This window comes from Gymnoscopelus braueri, assembly GCF_963280865.1.
Source record: "Gymnoscopelus braueri genome assembly, chromosome: 24".
NCBI classification, from domain to species: Eukaryota; Metazoa; Chordata; class Actinopteri; order Myctophiformes; family Myctophidae; genus Gymnoscopelus; species Gymnoscopelus braueri.
The window spans coordinates 32,739,900-32,760,303 of record NC_137626.1 but is presented as its reverse complement, the minus strand read 5'-3'; the positions used below and the strand labels follow the sequence as shown (position 1 = coordinate 32,760,303).

The 20,404-nt window shown below is 40.9% G+C and overlaps 1 protein-coding gene across 1 annotated transcript in view; it reads left to right on the top strand.

Moving 5' to 3' along the window:
- The window catches only part of drc11 (dynein regulatory complex subunit 11), a gene marked incomplete at its 5' end in the record, with an annotated part of 137,972 nt that extends 119,647 nt beyond the window's left edge, over positions 1-18,325 (top strand). The window contains 5 exons of the mRNA XM_080422482.1: positions 5,039-5,238; positions 12,574-12,660; positions 13,834-14,011; positions 14,895-15,133; positions 17,913-18,325. Of these exons, the coding sequence (XP_080278608.1) occupies positions 5,039-5,238; positions 12,574-12,660; positions 13,834-14,011; positions 14,895-15,133; positions 17,913-18,068 (860 nt within the window). The 3' untranslated portion in view covers positions 18,069-18,325. The remainder of the gene's footprint in view (positions 1-5,038; positions 5,239-12,573; positions 12,661-13,833; positions 14,012-14,894; positions 15,134-17,912) is intronic.
- Positions 18,326-20,404: the final 2,079 nt, after the last annotated feature.

The window sequence follows — 20,404 nt, the reverse complement described above, 5'->3', positions numbered from 1 at the left end:
TTGAACAGAGCGTTGCGGTGCGTGCGGCCCCAGGGTGGGCTCAGGGCCCGTTTCATGTGAAACAGTTGAAACATGAACTAAATCTGCCTCTGCTCTCAAAACTGTAGCCGATAAAGAGACAACTGGGAAACCTCAAGCCAGTGGAAAAACATTTCCAGAAAGAGAGATGAACACTTAAGTCCTATTTTATGCTTCTGTGAGCTTGTAGATGGGCTTACACGCACGCGCACGCACACGCACACACACACACACACACACACACGCACACGCACACGCACACACACACCCCCATTGAGGCCTCAGGTTCCGATTCTGCAAAATCTATATCAGTGGTTTTCAAACTTTTTCATGTCAAGGACCCCCAAAATGATATGAATTTGGCCGCGGACCCCCATCTCAAAATATTTTGTTCCAGGGACCCCCAGAAGCAAAGATTTGAGTTGAAAACGTTTGATTTAAAACAATATATATTCAAAGATTTGCACACATTTTCAAAAATTTTTCAAAAATAGCAGATCTACAAGCTCATAGCGCGGCACTCGGAATGAGATTGTATATCTGCTATTTTTGAATAGCCAAAGTGTAAAATAATGCTTTTTAGCTCAAATCAAAAAGTGACACAGATCCAGGTCTTAATGGGTTAAGTAAAAAAGATTACCATTAATGGCATATGTACAATTGCACATGGACATGCTCTGTACCATGTGCTTCACCACCTGCTTATGTGTATTAATACTATCAGCACGTTTCTCAGAATTATAATTGACAATAGCACATTGTTGTTGTTCTCCACGGATGGCTTCTCGCTGAGAGCTGGCACACGTTCAAAGACACAGGGGAAGTTTCTGTGTTGTGAACGCTCCCTTGAGGGCTGTGTTCCGAATAATAGTCAATAGAGGATATCGCTGTACGGGACATCCCACAATAAACCAGAAATATGTGCAGGATATGTCCAGGGAGGGAAGAAAGGAGAAAAACCAAGTCTCTTTGGTTACTCTCCTTGGTAAACGGGAGGAAAAACCAAGTCCAAAGTCCAGTTTTGGACTTGGTTTCCACAGAACAGTGACGCTATGAGGTGTCTCCTGTTAAGAATGGCGTTTATTTAGGAAAATCTCTGATCACAAGGACTACTTTACCATTAACAACACTGACCCCTACTGCACGCTTTTATAAAGGCACTGTGGAGAGTTTGATGGGGAAGAATATTGTCTATGAAAGATTGCATAATGGCAGACATGACTGATCTGCAGGCCGCCTTTGAAAGTCTGCAAAAGGCTTCAACTCAAGTCAATTGGTTTAAGGATTAAAAGGATTCTTTTTCCATTTGTGTTCATCGTCACGTGATGAGGATGTTTGTGTTTATCTTGGATCAGTTTGAATACACACAGAGGTGACTTTTTGCAATCACCAGCTGTTATTTTACCGCAGCTTCTGCCAGCCATTGTTTGTGTTTGTGTGTACTTGTGGGGCCAAATGTCCCCACAAGTATAGTAGAATTTGAGAAATACACATTGTAAGGACATTTCTTCCGGTCCTCGCAAGAGAAATGGCTCTTATATGGTTGACAATTGTCACAAGGGAAAAAATGGCATTCATGAAATCGGCGTCCTACAATGTTGATGTCCTCACTATTATAGTAATACAAACGTGTGTGTGTGTGTGTGTGCGTGTGCGTGTGTGTGTGTGTGTGTGTGTGTGTGTGTGTGTGTGTGTGTGTGTGTGTGTGTGTGTGTGTGTGTGTGTGTGTGTGTGTGTGTGTGTGTGTGTGTGTGTGTGTGTGTGTGTGTGTGTGTGTGTGTGTGTGTGTGCGTGCGCGTGTGTGTTCACTCTGCTTGTGTTTGTGGGTGGGGGGTGCTCAGCTGCTCTTCTCCCCAGGGACCAGTGGGGATTCTCAGGGACCATGCTGCACCTGCCCCCCCCCCCCCTGGGTTGCCAGGTTCTCTGGGCCTGGTGGGTGGTGGTGGATGTGGTGGTCCGGCCCGGCTCTCACGCTCTGCGGCCTGGCAGACACCCAGCAGCACATCCTTTAATCCATTCAAACCCGGGAAAGCATCTGTGTCATTTTAGATTTGAGCTTGTATACTTAAGCACATTGGTTGGCTATTCAAATATAGCAGATCTACAAGCTCATAGCGCGTCACTTCGTGCCGCGCTATGAGCTTGTAGATCTGCTATTTTGGGGGGTCCTTGACATGAAAAGGTTTGAGCACCGCTGATATAGAAACGTACGTTTTTTCAGAAAACGGTTAGGATTTGGAAGACATTTTGTAGAATCGGTCTCGGGTCTTAATGGGTTAGGATCAGAGAACACACAATAGGCCTGTAGAGTTGGTCTGGCTATTGTGTGACTGAACTCTACAGTGGACACCCATGGGTGTCAGGGCCAGGTATTGTCACTGTCAGGCAGAAACCTTGTTTGTCCATATTTAATTTTTGCTATGTTTTTTCTTTTCATTGTCTGATGCAATTGGTCATCCTTTAACCCCTATAATTTTACTTTGGCGTACGACATTGTTGTGCAAAACTACCAAAAATTGATGATCTACAAGCTTGAGGGCTTGTACTTTCATATTAGATTTTTTGGGGGGGAAATTTTCCCCTACGATGTCCAAAATGTAAAGACTCTTCAGCTCCGCTTTACTCAGCTTGTATTTATCACCCGCTTTTGATGAGTAGGAGTGAGACACTTTGATGAGTCCTTCGATAGCCATTTCCAACTGGGAACACATTTTCTGTTCTGAACGTAACGGTTGTGCGAAGACGTGGCTTCAACCTTCATCTGTGTCTGTGATTTTTATGAATACTTGGTTTTAACAAGAGCTTGTGACTAAATAATAACTGGATTAAATTGGATTAATTGGAAGGAACACATGTTCTCTTTTCCATTTTCAGAAATGTTACAGTTTTGGACATTATAAGGTTTACACCTGACAGTGATGATATGATTCCATGCAACTCCCAGAGGACAAGCCAGGGAAGGAATATTATCACCTTCTACGCTGTTCCGTGGAGTTTGAGTCCTACATCGTTACTTTGTCTGGTCTAGACTGTGACTAGCATAATGAATCATAGCGCCTTGTGGAAGAGAGATTGACAGGTGCTTGTCATGATATTACTGGTCAGTATTGGTTGGCGACCTGTCAGTGTAATAACGCATTACATTTTTGTTTGACAGGACGTAATTAAGATGAGACTTTTAGTGACTTTTTTTGACCACGTCGGATATGCTCTAAAAGTGTGAAAAAACGAATTTGAGTCATTTGGTCTTTAACATTTGTTGTCTTAACATGAGAACAAGAAGTGTCAAGAAGGGACACAATGAATAGAAGAGTGCTACAGGCGATAGGTAGCACTGCTGTAGGAGGTGAGATTAAATCTGAAGAGGTGAGTCTTCACCTCTTCAGAATTGGGAATGAGTCTGCAGTTCTGACTGCCACATGAGGATTTTATTCCACAGTTTGGAAGCCAGAAGGGAGACAAATCTATGACGCCGATAATGGCCCTTTTCGACGTTTTTTTACGTTGCCATTATAACCAGAACCACTCCTGATCAAAAAAGTGAAAATAGCCAAATGACCAGCTCACAATGTGTGTGAGGCATTTGAAATGATAAGTTCTGAGTTCTTGATTCCCAGAACTCAGAGTTAGTACTACTTGAGCAGGGCCCAAATTAGGTTCTGAGAGCCTTATTTGAAGGCTAGCCGCAGCATATGGAAACAAATCCACAACCTTTTGAAATATGTTACCCAGCAGCACGGCATGGTTCACTTGGTTCTTCTTGTCGAAAAGAGCCAGTGAGCAGGGATAGGTTATAGCAGTTTAATTTAAGTCTAGAACCCCCAAATTGATTGTATTTGGACCCCCATCTGAAAATGTTTTGTGCCAGGGACCCCCAGAAGAGAAGATTTATGTAAAAGAAAAGAAGAACATTATTCAAAAATGTCCAAACATATTCTATATATTTTTAAACTTCTCAAAAAGACCATATTTACAAGCTTGCGGTATGAAGTGACGCGCTGTGAGCTTGTAGATCTGCTATTTTTTAATAGCCAACATATAGATGGATGAAGTGGTTCAAATGATTGTAATACTATGTTAACTACTTTTGCTGGGGACCCTCCCAAGACCCCACTTTGAGAACCAATGGGTTATAGGGTTTGATCATGCACGTCATAGGCCCATACCAGTGTGTTGTACTGGGTTGCGGGCAGCAACTGGAAACCAATGAAGCGAACGGAAAAGGGTGGAGACGTGTGAAACTTTGGGGAGGTTGAAGACCAGGCGTGCTGAAGCATTTATAAGGATCATTTTGGAGGCGCTTCAGAGAGCATGTCCACTTTGATCTGACTTGTTTATTCTCTGGGTATTTTGGAACTAAAGGCTTGACAAATGACTTTGTAATACAGGGTGGGGCCATAACTCTAAAATCTACAACATAAAATCTGATGACGTTCAATCGCTTCCTGTCTCTCCCTGTGATGTATTGTACTGTGAATTTAGGAATCTGGAACCAAATGGTTGATGAGCTGTCAAAGTAATACGCCAAAGGTTTCATATCCAAGGGTGTTATTGGTGGTTGTGGGTTTTTGGGCTTGTTTCGAAAGTGTTGTTGCTTATTTCTCTTGCAAAATCTGCCAACACTGGTGGCAACAGGGGTAAAGTTCCTGCCCACCACCATGCAGAGACTCGGGTTCGATTCCTCCAGGCGCTCCAACAAACACATCACAACTATCCCTGTTTGGCATAGACCACAGGATCAACCACGCGTACACTACGTGCCCATACACTCATTCTATGCCATCACAACATAAGCCGATTATGGGTTTCTTAGTTATGGATGTGATTGGATTGGATTGGAATTTTATTTATACTATGTACTGTACAATATTAACATTCAGGACTCTTGGAAAAGTAGCCCCTGAGCTAAAAGAGGTCCCCAAGAAAACTCATACAAATCAATCCATCAATCACAATTCAAAAGATATTTGCATCTGTATTTTGTGCAAATAATTAAAAAAAAACATGTGTTCTCCCACAGGCTCCCATTGCGTCCATGAGAAGGCTCCTCTGGTGAAGTCTCTGCTCCTAGCTGGGCCTTCGGGCGTGGGGAAGAAGATGTTGGTTCATGCCATCTGCACCGAGACCGGAGCCAACCTCTTCAACCTCTCCCCTGGCAACCTGACGGGAAAATTCCCTGGTCGCAGTGGCCTCCAGTACCTGCTGCACATGGTCTTCAAGGTGGGGGCTAAAGCTGTTATTTGCAGCACCATAAAGCAGGGGTCTTCAACGTTATTTTAAGTCCAAGGACCCCCTAGCTGAGAGAGAGATGAAGCAAGGGACCCCGACTACATGTTGTATAAAATTGTGTTGCAGATTTTTCATAGATTTCATAGATAACTTCATAGACTTGTTTGACAGCACAGTGTATGTTGGATTCATGTAAATGTGTATTTTCAGACATTTAACCACTTAAAAGCGTCAATACTTAGTAAACTTTCAATTTCCCTCCCCACCAAACATCTTGGCCAAAAATAGCCGATCTACAAGCTCACAACGCCTCGCAGTGTGAGGCTTTGTGAGCTTGTAGAGCTGCCATTTTTGGCTAAAGTCCTCCTCAGAATAGGAATGATAGGGTTCGAGTGGTTACTGTAAAAAAAAAATGAAATCCTATCACACAATGATTTGGCGGCCCCCCTGTAGTAACTCTGAGGACCCCCTATAGGGGTCCCGGACAACCCTGTTGAAGACCCCTGCCATCAAGCTTAGACGGGAAAAAAAACACCGACATGGGGATGGGATTTCAGAAACCTTCCACGTCAATCTTTCCATACATGCACCACTTTAGAACAAAACCTCACGAATTCTAAAAAGTGCTTTACAATGCTATCGCGGAGAACATAACGAGAGTATTAAAAAGCACAGGCGTGCTTGCGTCTGTAAGCGTCGGACACAAAGCAGTTTTAGCCAGGATGTTTATCACAAGATGGCTATCTGGTCAACACACAGTTGTTGCTGTCGGCTCCACTGTGGCATTCTGCGACCACCATGATTCACTGTGTGTGTGTGTGTGTGTGTGTGTGTGTGTGTGTGTGTGTGTGTGTGTGTGTGTGTGTGTGTGTGTGTGTGTGTGTGTGTGTGTGTGTGTGTGTGTGTGTGTGTGTGTGTGTGTGTGTGTGTGTGTGTGTGTGTGTGTGTGTGTGTGTGTGTGTGTGTGTGTGTGTGTGTGTGCGCGTGCGTGCGTGCGTGCGTGCGCGCGCGCGCGCGCGCGCAAGTGCATGAGAGAGATAGTATCTTGAATCACACATAACACATAGTAGAGCAGAGAGAATCTTTGTATGGGGGCGGTTAAAGGTATTTTACTATACTTATGAGGGCCAGTTGTCCCCACAAGTAGGCTATAATAGAACACGGGAAATCAACCTTGTGAGGGCCATTTTCCTGGAGCCCACAAGAATGTTGTTTTCATGGTCAACCCTCTGGCGTCTGGCATTTTGTTTTAAAGTACAAAATGACTCCTTTTTCTGCACCGGTGCCATATGATTACTCTTGATGTGGTTCTCAACCTGTGGGTCGGGATTTTGGGGGGGTCCCTAGATGCTGTCATCATATGAAGTGACAATTTAAGGACTTTTACGACTTCAGTTCTTCAATGATCTGTGGAAGTTCAATCCAGACACCTTTTCCTGGATTAAGGTTGAGTCCTATGGGAAAGGCTGTTGCGTGGTGGGAGATAGTTTGATCCTCTTTGGGGGATTCGGACGCGATGATGAGCTGTACATCTTAGACGTGAGTCCTAGTCTGAAGACCTTATGAAGTTAGCAGTTATTCAGTGTGATCTGTTGCAGTTGGGACTCCCGAATGACATCGGGTGGAAACTGGCAGCCATGACAGAACAGCGTCATGGCTGCCAGTTCAAGTATTAAAATACGGTATTAATGTTAAATATTTCAAAACAAACAATAATACATGTTTTGAAAAAGAATGCATGGAGGTACTTCCTTGGCCTACTGGCAGCTTGCACAAGACATTTCGTCTGACTGCTGATCAGTCTAGTGGTTTGCGAGATTCTATTTTCAGACAGACAGACAGACACACTGTATGTGGGGAGCATACATACTGTATACATATGGGGACTTGTTCATGTCAATTAATTTGGCCTTGGACCCTTATCTGAAAGGTCTTTGTGCCAGGGACCCCCATAGGAGACTTTAACGTGTCGTTGAACCTTTTCAAAGATATTCCAAAATGTTATTTCTTTCCAAGATATTTGGAAAATAACAAATCTTCAAGCTTACAACGCATTGCATTGTGACACGTCTATATAGCCTTTAACCCTAATAGGGTTAAAGTGGTTAATTTTGCTGGGGACCCCCTGGAACCCCCTCAAGGACCCCTCGGGGTCCCTGGACCCCACTTTGAGAACCACTGCCTTAGGGCGCATGCCTTAAAAAAGACATGGAGTCCCCCCCCCAAAAAACAGCAAGACCACAATTAATGAAAGGTAACGATCCCAAAAAGAATCGATGCCCACGGTAGAGAACAAGTTCCAGGCAACGGAACAGCTACCTGTCAGAACCTATATTTATCCTCACTGTATATTAATATTTCTTCTCTTGCTTTAATATATTATTATTACATTTAAAATGTTAGCACAATTATTGCGGAACAAGCCCAACAACATTTTGCTGCTTGTACTTAAGTTAGTGAATAAAACCTAGTTAATAAAACCTTCTTGATTCTTGAAGGGAAATATAATGAGAAGTCCACTTTCTAACCACTTAAAAAACATTGAAAAAATGGTTTTCTCGTCACCAAAATAGCTCGGTATACTGTAAGTTGAAAGTGGTTAAAAAGGCTTCCCTTCTTTCAGATGGGAAAAGGAAAGCACTGAAATGCAACATCTGGACTATGAATTGTCCTTCAGGTCATAACATTTGTACCGTCATGCATGTATGTCTTTTGTGATGACAACATGCCAGACTACTGTTTTCCCTGTCCAAAAGATTTGTCTCCATACAGCCTGTCACTGTGGTTGCACCTGTGTGTGTGTGTGTGTGTGTGTGTGTGTGTGTGTGTGTGTGTGTGTGTGTGTGTGTGTGTGTGCGTGTGCGCGTGCGCGTGCGTGCGTGCAGTGGTGGAAAGTAACCAAGTACACTTAAGTACAATTCTGAGGAAGTTTTACTTTACTTATTTTCATTTTTCAATGCTTTATATTTCTGCATCACTACAACTCACTACTTTTTGTGCTTTTTATTCCACTACAATAATTTGACAGCTTTATATTGACTTTGCCGATTTCGAATATGAATACAAAACATAGCCTACATGAACCAATAAAACGATGTAAGGTGTTGTAGATTGGTAGTTTTGAAAAAAGGTCGAGCACTTCTACCACTGACCATAACGCATGCATGCATCCGTGTGTGTACATATGTGGGCAGATCTGTCTGGCTCGCAGTGGTGTAAAGCTAACTACATTTACTCAAGTACTGTACTTAAGTACAATTTTGAGGTATCTTTACTTTACTGGAGTATTTCCAATGTTATGTACTTTTACTTTTACTCCACTACATTTCAGAGGCAAATATTATACTTTTACTCCACTACAATTATTTGAAAACTTACTAGTTACTAGTTACGTTGTAGATACATTAACCACTTCAGCCCTAAATACATTCCGGCCATTTGAAAATAGTCGATCCACAAGTTCACAATGCGTTGCATCGCGACGCATTGTGAACTTGTAGATCTGCTATTTTCAAAAGATTTTTATACATTTGAAAACTTCAGTACTTTCTACTTTGGAGCTTTAAGTACATTTTGATACCAATACTTTTGTACTTTTACTCAAGTAAATTTTGAAATCAGGACTTTTACTTGTAACAGAGTATTTCTCCATTGCAGTATTGATACTTTTACTTGAGTAAAAAAAAATGTACTTTTTTCCACCACTGCTGGCTCGGACACTTCCAACTCCCAAGCAGCTGTCTTTACATGCAAACGGCACCAGACTGCTTGTTGTTGTGTTGGGGACCTGTCAGCACCCTCTCTAAGTGCATTTTGGGATTAGGATCATGTCTTGACAGGTCAGGAAGTCCTGCATGCCGGCACAGGGGGGCTGTCAGGGCCGCCACTGTCAACTCTTCCACAGCTTTTGTCCTCTCAATCGCTTTGAGTGTTTAAATGCACACACGGTGACTTTTTATAAGTGACCTTTTTACAATAGAAAGTACCCATCTGCTGTGCAATTAATAATAACCGTTGGCACTTCATAAACATGAAGCTGTGCTCGTGCACGGTCACAATGTGTTGTTGTTCTCTTGACTATGTTTTAACAAAGCAGGCGAGTGACATTAATTAATGAGTTTTACTGACATAATTTTCTTTAAATGGTGGATTGTTTTGCAGTGTGTGTGAGGGGGAAACTCTGGATGTATCATTTTAGAATTAAATATTTCTAAAATGTAAAGAATGCAGTTATACCAAGTGTTCATCGACATGGATTGACTTTGTATCTGGAGTTTGGGATTTGGTGGCGTATATGAATTATGTCAGATTAATGAGCAGGTTAAAGGGATATTTCACTTTCAAACTCATTTTGGGTAATTTTATCGTCTACTCAGGCTTTTGGGGGCACCCCGGACAGTTTTTAAGTTGCTTGGTTCAGTATTTAGATATTTGATATACATTTTATCAGACACGCCCCCTTCCTATACAAACCCATTGTAACTTCAAAATCCATTTTAACCATGATAGATTCATCGAAAACACCCCTAATTGGTTCTGGTGACTGATATTGTCCTTCTAGTGAGGAGACCGTGTCTGGGGGACGTGTCTGATAAAATGAATATTAAATGTCTAAATACTGAATCAAGCAACTTAAAAACTGTCTGGGGGGCTCACAAAAACCTGAGTAGACGATAAAATGACGATTTAAAAAAAAAGTGAAATATCCCTTTAAGAATGAGAGTTTATTATTATTTAAAGTGTGTGTGTCTGTCTGTCTGTCAAGGCATTTACTCGTTTGCACAATATCAATTAAAGATGTACACTTGATTCTTCTTCACTTGAAGTAGTTCAGTCCCTCTGTAGCGAAATAGAAATGTCTTTATAGACTTTACATGTGTGGGCGTATATTTTGCTCGATTCTGCTCAAACCATACAATCGTTTTCACCTACTGTATGTCATTGTTTGAATAGTTGTTTATCTACGGTTAATTCTTTGTTCTGTGTTGAAGAAGCACTGCACGTGGAGTTGATGGGTGGTTGTTTTTTGTTCATTTGATGCTTTTGTCACTATTTGGTGTAAGTGATTCTTTAACTTTGCTGATGCTGTATAAAGAACTGGGTTCTTTTGAAGCTTTCTGTTCCCTCAAGTCAAGTCATTGAGTTGTTAAGTCTCTTTATTGACATGTAAATGTCCTCCTTATCCTGCAGAATTCAGGGTTAGGTGAGTGGGTGCTTGTAGATGAATACACAGATATCAGACAATAGAGGCGTAAACGATTAATTAATGCCGGATTTGTGTTTTACTCAGAACCAAACAAAGCCTCCCCCGTGAGCATTGTCTTGTCCAGCGTTCCGGAATCAGAGGCTTGAAGGGGCGGCATTTGAGGTACCAGGGGATGGCAAGCCAATCGCCACCCCCATAGCGTTCGTGTTTAACCTCAAATGCAGTTCTTTTTATGCATATTGTCTCCACCTCTTACACTATATGCAGATTTATCTGATTTTATGTAGGCGGTGAGTTCATCTCCAATCCACTGCCATCCATGTACTACTTTACTGGAGTGTTTCTGATTTTCAATACTTTTACTTCTGCTCCACTACATCTCAGAGGCAAATATTATACTTTTACTCCAACTTTAGTTACTAGTTACTTTATAGATTTTGATTATTATTACGAAACATACCTTGACCACTTCAGCTCTATACATTTCGGCCATTTGAAAATAGTAGATCTACAAGCTCACAATGCGTTGCATTGCGACGCATTGTGAGCTTGTAGATCTGCTATTTTCAAAAGCTTTTTATACATTCTATACATTTGAAAACTTGTGAAATGGGACATTCTGCTTAATGACTCTGAGTACTTTCTACTTTTGGTACTTTAAGTACTTTTGATACCGATATATACCAAACTTAAAAAATATATATATATTTTAATTTTTTTATTTCCTTATTTTACTTTTGAGTATTTCTACATTGCAGTATTGATACTTTTACTTAAGTCAAAAATGTGAATACTTTTTCCACCACTGACAGTGCCAGCATCTAGGGTTACAACCTGCTGTTTGACAGCTGTTGTTGGTACATACATTCTATACAGTTGCAACTATAGCCTACGCATTTATTTCACTAAATACCCACACAAAATGGACTGTGACCGCAGTCCCAGAAGCTCCAGTGCTGAACGTTGAGCAACAGAAAGGATGTTTTCTCCAAAATAAGTAGAGCATGCTAAAGTTGTATAACCCAGACTCGGTTGTTGTCAAAAACATCATTCTAAAGTTACAACGCTCACCTCATAACATGCAGGCGTTGATGGTAAACAACTCTGGCCTGCAGCTGCTGCTGTGACTCATTGTTCTTTTTCAAACATTTTCAAACATGTTAAAAAAATTATAAACAAAAACAAAAAAAACACGGGAAAAAAACAGCTAAAATAGCAGATCTAGAAGCTCATTACGTGCTGCGATGTGACGCAGTGAGCTTGTAGATCGGCTATCTTTGCAATTTGTTGTACAATACAGTATGGCTTTAAGTGATTAATGTCTCTGTGTGATTGCTTGTCCTAAAGTGACATTTGTGTTTAAAGAGACTGGGTCTGTAGCCAGAAGATCACAGGTTTGATCCCGACCTCACGTAAAGACCTGAACTTCCACATGCTCCAACCATGTGTACTTGTCCATATCACAGATGGTCCACCTTGTACAGCTTGTAGATCGGCTATTTTTAGCAAAGGGATTTGGTGTAGAGAGAAAAAAAGGGGGCGGCAGTGGCCGGATGGGAACCACAAGGTTCCCAGTTCGATCCCGGGCTCCCCCAGAGTTAGTGTCGAAGTGTCCTTGAGCAAGACGCTGAACCCCTAATTGCTCCCGATGAGCAGGTTGGTGCCTTGCATGGTTTCCTCCGCCATCGGTGTACGAATGTGTGTGTGAATGGGTGCACAATCTATGTAAAGCGCTTTGGATAAAAGCGCTATACAAAATGCACCATTTATTTAACCTGCCTAGCAAGTCTCTGGTGTGTGTTATTAGCATATTTGTCCCCCCCCTCCCTCTCTCTCTCTCTCTCTCTCTCTCTCTCTCTCTCTCTCTCTCTCTCTCTCTCTCTCTGTGTGTCCTGCTGTGACATTGTGATGTTTTTGTGTCAACGGGCCCTAACACAAACAGTTTTAGTTTTGGTGTCAATTCACCCCTCTTAAAGTTTACTGTACGGCAATTACTGGTACATTTGTCTCACTGTGTGTGTGTGTGTGTGTGTGTGTGTGTGTGTGTGTGTGTGTGTGTGTGTGTGTGTGTGTGTGTGTGTGTGTGTGTGTGTGTGTGTGTGTGTGTGTGTGTGGGGCAGGTGGCTCGCCAGCTGCAGCCCTCAGTCATTTGGATCGGAGACGCAGAGAAAACCTTCTACAAGAAAGTACCAAAGACAGAGAAAGAGGTGAGAATAACTGACTCCAGATCAGTAAGTGTCATATAAACATTCCATCTATGCTGGGTCACAGTACAGAATAACTGACTCCAGATCAGTATGAGTCATAAAAACGTTAACTATTCCGCTTGGTAAAAGTACAGAAAGACAGAAGTCGTTGTTGTAGTGGTTGCTATGGAAACCACTTTTTACATAGCAAATTCCTTAGCTCTGAAATGCATTCAGACGTTACTTCTCGCAAATGTTTACTTATTTATAACTCGACTTCTTTGACAGAGGTAATTACATAATATGTTAATAGGCTGCTTTGTAAAAACTAAAAAGGAAAATAAAAACGTAATTTATATACTGTAATAATGATAGGCTAATAGTAGCCTGGTTCCAGCCGAATCTGCCTTTGCGAAATTGCATTGCACTTTAGCCCTAGGCAGATTAGTGTGTCGTGTGATATTGTCTGGCAACGCGAGGCTAGGCTAATACATGTTATTTATGATGCACTTTACATTTGAAATCTCAGAGTGGGTACAATCAGGGTAAAACATTTGCATAAAACATCACTAAACTAAAACATTTTAAAAACGTGTATACAGTATACATGTTTTTGTATTCTGTATACTAACTGTACATACTGTAATAGTTAAAAACTTGAAAAGCCAGCATCTATCCATCATATCTAGTGTATCTATCCATATTACATATCCATTTTATTTTGAGTAATTATCAATGAAGTATCATATCATTCCGAATTGCAGTGAACTGACCCCAACACTGGTGAAAACACTTGCCAAGGTGAAAATGCTGGCTCACAGCTTAACTCTGAGCTCATACTGCCCTCTGGTGGCAACTTAACGCACTAAAACCGGGAAAGCATCTGTGTCATTTTAGACTTTAGCAGATTGGTTCACCATTATTTTATACTTTGGCTATTAAAAAATTGTAGATCTACAAGCTCATAGCGTGGCACAAAGGGACGTGCTATGGGCTTGTAGATCAGCTATTTTTTGAAAAATCATGAAAAGTTTTGCAAATCTTATATATTTTAAAGCGATTTTTTTACTCAAATCTTTGCTTCTGGGGGTCCCTGGAACAACATATTTTGAGATGGGGGTCGGCGGCCAAATACATATCATTTTGGGGGTCCTTGACATGAAAATGACATGAAAAAATAACGCACTCTTCCAGATGGAGCCTAAGAGGTTGAAGAAGGACCTGGCTAAGGTCCTGAAGAGCCTGAAGCCAGAGGACAGAGTTCTGGTGGTGGGGACAAGCCGCAGGCCCTTTGACGCCGACCTCAAGCCCTTCTGTAAGGTCTACAGGAAGATCCTCCTCATCCCCAGACCAGACTACGCCTCCAGACTGGGTAGGAGCAGTAGTTCTCACATTATTGTCAAGGACTCCCCAAATACGTATTTGTTTTGAAAATAGTTTTTTTTTTAATCACATAATTTCAAGATGTTTTTGAAAATATTTACAGTATAGGGTTAAAGTGGTTAAACTGATTTTGATAGTATATTAACACATTTTACTGGGGACCCCCTGGAACCACCTCAAGGATCCCTGGGGGTCCCCGCACCCTACTTAGAGAACCACCACCTGGGTGAAATCCTATTTTTTAAAAAAAATTCGTTTTTTTTTTACACAAAAGGTCTTTGTGTGTATCGGGGGCATCAAGCATGTTGTTTCACGATGCATTCCGTACGCTCGATGATGTGAAATGCCTCGTTTGATGCCATCTTTTGGCTACGTCAACACTTCGCAGACAAATACACAGGAGACATGGGGTATTTATTGTCACACAGTGTTACCTCAAAGAAGAACAATTTGGAAATTTGGTGGAGTTCTCTAAACCTCAAATGTAATGTAAAGTAAATGTACAAATGTAAACGCTCAGTTTCAAATGTATAATTTAACACTACATATTTCTGCTCTTTTTCTGCTCTTCGGCGAATGTTCACCCCCAGAATAGGGATGCTAGGGTCCAAGTGATTAATGTAAAAAAGAAAGAAAATAAGTTCCTGTCATACAAAGGAGCCCGGACCCCCTGTTGAAGACCCCTTCCTCATCATTAATGAATTAATTAATATTTGCTTCAGCGTGGAAAGAGCAAGGATCTTTCCACAGAGATCAATACGATATCTGTGGAAAGATCAATATACGATCAATACAATATCAGCAATTTGATAATCAACTAAACACACTCCTCTTGTCCTTCCTTCTTCCCTCGGCTGCCCTGCCTCCTCCAGTCCTGTGGAGGGAGCTGTTGCATAGTTGTGGTGTCCAGCCCGGGCCGGGCCTGGACCTGAGCTCCCTGGCCAAGGTGACAGACGGCTACACCCAGGGCCACATCCTGCGGGCGGTGCGCTGGGTGCTGAGCCCCCGCAGGCTGAGCCAGCTCCCCTCCAGAGCCCTCGCCGCCTCCGAGTTCATCCCCCCCCTGGCCAGACAGGACCCCGTGTTCAAAGAGGAGGAAGAGGCCTTTAAGGTCAGAGAAGACGTGAAGCGCATGTTTTTATATGGCAGCCATTCCCCAGCCATGTGGGGCCGGGGCCCCCTGGTGGTCAGTGGTGGTAAAAGTAGCCTACTAACATTCTTCTTTACTTAAGTAAAAGTATCAACACTGCAATGTAGAAATGCAATGTTGTGACAAGTACTGGAATTCTAAATGTACTTGAGTAAAAGTACAATAGTATTGGTATCAAAATGTACTTAAAAGTACCAAAAGTAATAGTACTCATTGTGCGGAATGTCCCGTTTCACAAGTTCAAAATGAATGAAAAACTTTTTGAAAATGGCCGAAATATATATAGGGCTGAAGTGGTTGATGTTTTTTTGTAATAATAATCAAAATCTACAAAGAAACTAGTAACGTTTTCATATAATTGTAGTGGAGTAAAAGTACAATATTTTCCTCTGAGATGTAGTGGAGTAGAAGTAAAAGTACTGACAATTGGAAATACTCCAGTAAAGTAAAAAATACCTCAAAAGTGTACTTAAGTACAGCTCTTGAGTAAATGTACTTAGTTGCTTTACACCACTGCTGGTGGTGGGTCGCGAGGGTATAGACCATATTCACACGGCGGCCATGTTTCTATGAAGTCAATGAAAGTAGCCACCCCGGGTGGCGGCACTTTCAATGTTAAATTCCAATATGGCCGCCGTGTGAATATGGTCTATTGCAAGTCGGCCCCGGAATAATTGGGAAACACTAAGATTTTAATGAGAACATACCATGAATATTTTTTCTTTGTAAGTAAGTTTCATTGTGATACCGATAAATAGCAACTTAAGTGATATTTTTTGGTTAAAACTAAAGGTTTTTTGTTAAAAGGTTAAAGCACTATATTCTGATAGTAATCATTGCTATAGAGTGTTTGTTCAGTAACAGGGAGTCTCCATGTTGCTCTTTAATAAACAGAAAATACATGTTCAGGTAGGTGACAACATTTCTGCCAATCAGGAGAGAGTATCCATTTATCAGCTTCATTTTTATAGTGTTCCAATTTTGTCTACTCATGTCTTTGTGTCATCACTTCACAATCTGTATCCTGACTGAGTTTCTCTATCCTGATTGGATAAAATTGGTATCCCAACCTGAACATTTTCTGTTGATTAAAGAGCTGGAGAGACATGGAGACTCCTGATACAGAACAAACACTCTACAGCAATGATTACTATCAGAATATAGAGCTATATTTAACACTTATTTTAACCAAAGAAAATAACGTACCTATACCTTTAATGTATACTATGTTACTTCCACTGATCCAAGCGGGAACACAATTGATTGATCATTATTAACATGCTCTGACCATCTCTTCTACCACCCTTCTCCTCTACTAAAGGCCTCTTCTACCACTCAACCTCAGGCTGATTTTGTAGGTTTTTTTCCAGTTCAGGTTAAAAACCATAGCACATTAAAAACATGGCAGACACACACAGCTGCACCAAACAAATGAATAATGAGTGTGTTAGATGTTCACAGATATGTCCAGAGCCAATGTGCAAAATCTAACACACCCATTATTCATTTGATTAGCTGCAGCTGTGTTGCTTACATCACTGTGTACTATAAGGTCAGTGATGATGCAGGGGGGGGGCCTACTGGTTACGAGGAAAAGGTAGTCAACTACACCGCCAGTTGCACTGAATGGGCAAAATATGACAGCACCTACTTGACTGGAGTCCCCCAGGGGTCTATACTAGGCGGCCTTCTTTTTTGTCACGTTACGACGCGCTGTTTGCTTGTAGCCCAGTTATTCTTTTAAACTTACCCCGTGGTTAGGGTGCGTACCACACAGGCTCAAATGCCAGACAGTGAGTCCTCGGTTCGATTCCCGGCCGGCCAGACCATTTGCTGCGTCACTACTCTCTCAACGTTTCCTGTCTCTCTACTGTCACTGTCAGTGACCCCCCCCCCCCCCCCCGCACCCAACAACTTTGTTTATTTGTATTGTCTGTTTGCTTATAAGTTAATTAGGGATTCAGTTGTCATGGCAGTATAGCCTACTGCCGTTATGAAACAGTGGACAGATACAAAAATAAAATATAATTGTAAATCATCGAAATAATTGCTCATTAATGTTCACACAGCCAACGTCTTCTGGGTAAAATAAATGACATATGCGCGTCATGAAATTAAATTATTATACAACTCTATTTCAAAGTCTTGGAAGAATGACGTTTGAAGCCCAGACTGTCATGAGAATGTTGTTAGAGATGAAGCCATGAAGAGCTTTGATAGAGATTTCACAACCGACCTCCACCACGATAACCAAACTGGTGAGTGTCTACAGAGACTGATTTAAATGTTATTTTACAGTATGTATTGATACACAAATATCTAACGAACAACCTCACACACAGTAACCAATAAAATAGTACAGATTAGAGTAGAAATATTGTTATTTTCATAGCCAGGGGCCCAGGGCCCATAGTTCAATTTGTGTGTGTGCGTGTGTGCATGCGTGCATGCGAGTGCGCAGAAAAAGATTACAGCTGCAGGAACTAACATCAGCCAGCAGAGGGCGGCCTTTCTCTACTATTATGTTTGTTCAGTTTTGGGGACTCCAGACTCAAATCTGTGTGTGTTACTATACTTGTGAGGGCCCAAAAGTATAGTAGAATTTGACATAGACAATGTGAGGACCATTTCCCCCAAGAGAAATGGTGATGTCCTCACTAGTATAGTAATACAAACGTGTGTGTGTGTGTGTGTGTGTGTGTGTGTGTGTGTGTGTGTGTGTGTGTGTGTGTGTCTACAGATGTGGTACAGCAGAACCCCACTGGGCAGGAGGAAGGCACGGGCGGCAAAAACCATAGAAGAAGCCGAGCTGAAGAAAGGTAAAGACAGGAAGAGCAAAGGGAAGACGGAAGTCAAGACAAAGAAGAAGAAGAAAATTAAGTCAAAGAAGAAGTGAAAAAGTGATGGAGGACCTGAATACGAGCAGAACTCGATAAATGTATGTTTACTGCTGAAAAGGACGAAGGAGAAGTGGTAATAACCATGGATTATGCCATTAGCCAGGGTGTGATTTTGCAGTGGTGGACGAAGTGCTGACATTTTTTACTTAGTATCAACACGATAATGTAGAAATACTTAAAAGAATACTCTTTTAAGTAAAAGTCCGGTTTTCAAAATGTACTTGAGTAAACGTACAAAAGTATTGGCATAAAAATGTACTTAAAGTACCAAAAGTAAAATAACTCATTATGCAGAATGTCCCATTTCACAAGTTTTCAAATGCATAAAATGTATAAAAATCCTTTGAAAATAGCAGATCTACAAGCTATTTTCAAAATTGCCAAAGTATATATATAGGTCTGAAGTGGTTTTGTAATAATCAACATCTACAATAACTAGTAACTAAAGTGTTCAAATAATTATAGTGGAGTAAAAGTGCAATATTTGTCTCTGAGATGTAGTGGAGTAGAAGTAAAATTATTGAAAATTGGAAGTATTCCAGTAAAGTAAAAATACCTCAAAAATGTACTTGAGTAAATGTACTTAGTTACTTAACCCACTGTGATTTTGTCAGTGTTGGGTGGAAACCTCATATGTTCTCCAAAACTGTTACTTTTCAGGACATGTAAAACAGAAGCTGTGTACGGTACTTGTTAATACTTTCCAATGGTTAAATATTTATAAAACCCACAGACTTGAACACTTTCCCATTCACTTGAAAACTGTTCAAAAATAGCAAAAATGAGAGATCTGCAAGCTCACAAAGCGTCAAGATGCGACACATAGTGAGCTTGTAGATCAGCTACTTTTGTGTGACTCTGTAGTACGATGAAGTAGGGCATTCATTTTGCTTTATAAGTCAATGACAAATAAAAACTAAATACTGATATACAGTATTGGATGGGTTTGACATTTGTGTCTGATAATATCACAGTGTAACAGTTTAATTGAAACTGTCTCAATGCATTCATTTTATTTCAAAAACAGCATGTTTTTTAGAAGAAGGCCGATGCACACCTTAAAGGTTGGTGACAGGTGCGTAGGACAACCAAGGTCGTTAGACCTTCATCAGGACAGACATGTCCTGATGAAGGTCTAACGACCAAAACGTCGACTTAACCCATTAAGACCGGGAACGCACCTGTGTGTCATTTTAAGACTTATTTGGCTATTCAAAAATAGCAGATCTACAAGCTCATAGCGCGGCACCGAGTGCCGCGCTATGAGCTTGTAGATCTGCTATTTTTGAAAAATCGTGAAAATGTGTTTTTTTATGTGAACATTTGTAACTCAAATCTTTGCTTCTGGGGGGATTCTATTTTTATTTTATTTATTTTTTTCTTTACTTTTGTTGCTATAGTATCAGTGGCTCTCAAACTTTTTCATGTCAAGGACCCCCAAAATTATACGTATTTGGCCGCAGACCCCCAGAAGCAAAATATTTTGTTTCAGGGACCCCAAAAGCAAAGATTTGAGTTTTTAAAAAATTGCTTTAAAAAGTAATATATATATTCAAAGATTTGCACACATTTTCACGATTTTTCAAAAATAGGAGATCTAGTAGTTCATAGCGCTATGAACTTGTATATCTGCTATTTTTGAATAGCCAAAGTATAAAAAAAATGTTTAAGTGGTTACACATATGCGTTCCCGGTCTTAATGGGTTAATAAAGAGCATCCTTTTTGTAAGTTCCAGACAGTGTGCGGACATTTTTCTATGATCTGTTCTCAAATATCCCCTTCTGAACATTTCAAAAATAGCAGCTCTACAAGCACACACCGTATCGCGATTTCACATGTTGTGAGCTTATAGAACAGCTATTTGTCTGACAAAATATATATAGGGTGTATATAGGGTGTGTTTACAAATAGAACCCTGAAATATGTATTGTTAGAATTTGCTTGTAGGGTGCACTGGTACTTGAGCGGAGAGTGTGTCGACAACCGCATAACCGGTTCGATTCCGCTTGTCGCATGATGCCCTCCAACCACACGTTCCACTCGACTTGTGTTCTCTCTCTACTGTCCTGTGTAATTAAAGCAAAAACTGCTTAAAATATACTTTAACCCATTAACCCAAATTGATATATATATATATATTTGGCCACAGATTTATATTTTTATATTTGTGCCAAGACCCCAGAAGAGAAGACTTGTGTTGAAAAATTCAACACTTTCAAGAGTTTTCAAAAATGTACAAAAATAGCAGATGTACAAGCTTGTATATCTGCTATTTCTGATAACTACTTGTCTAAACCACTGTTCTAAATCCTAAGAGTTTTCTGAAAAACA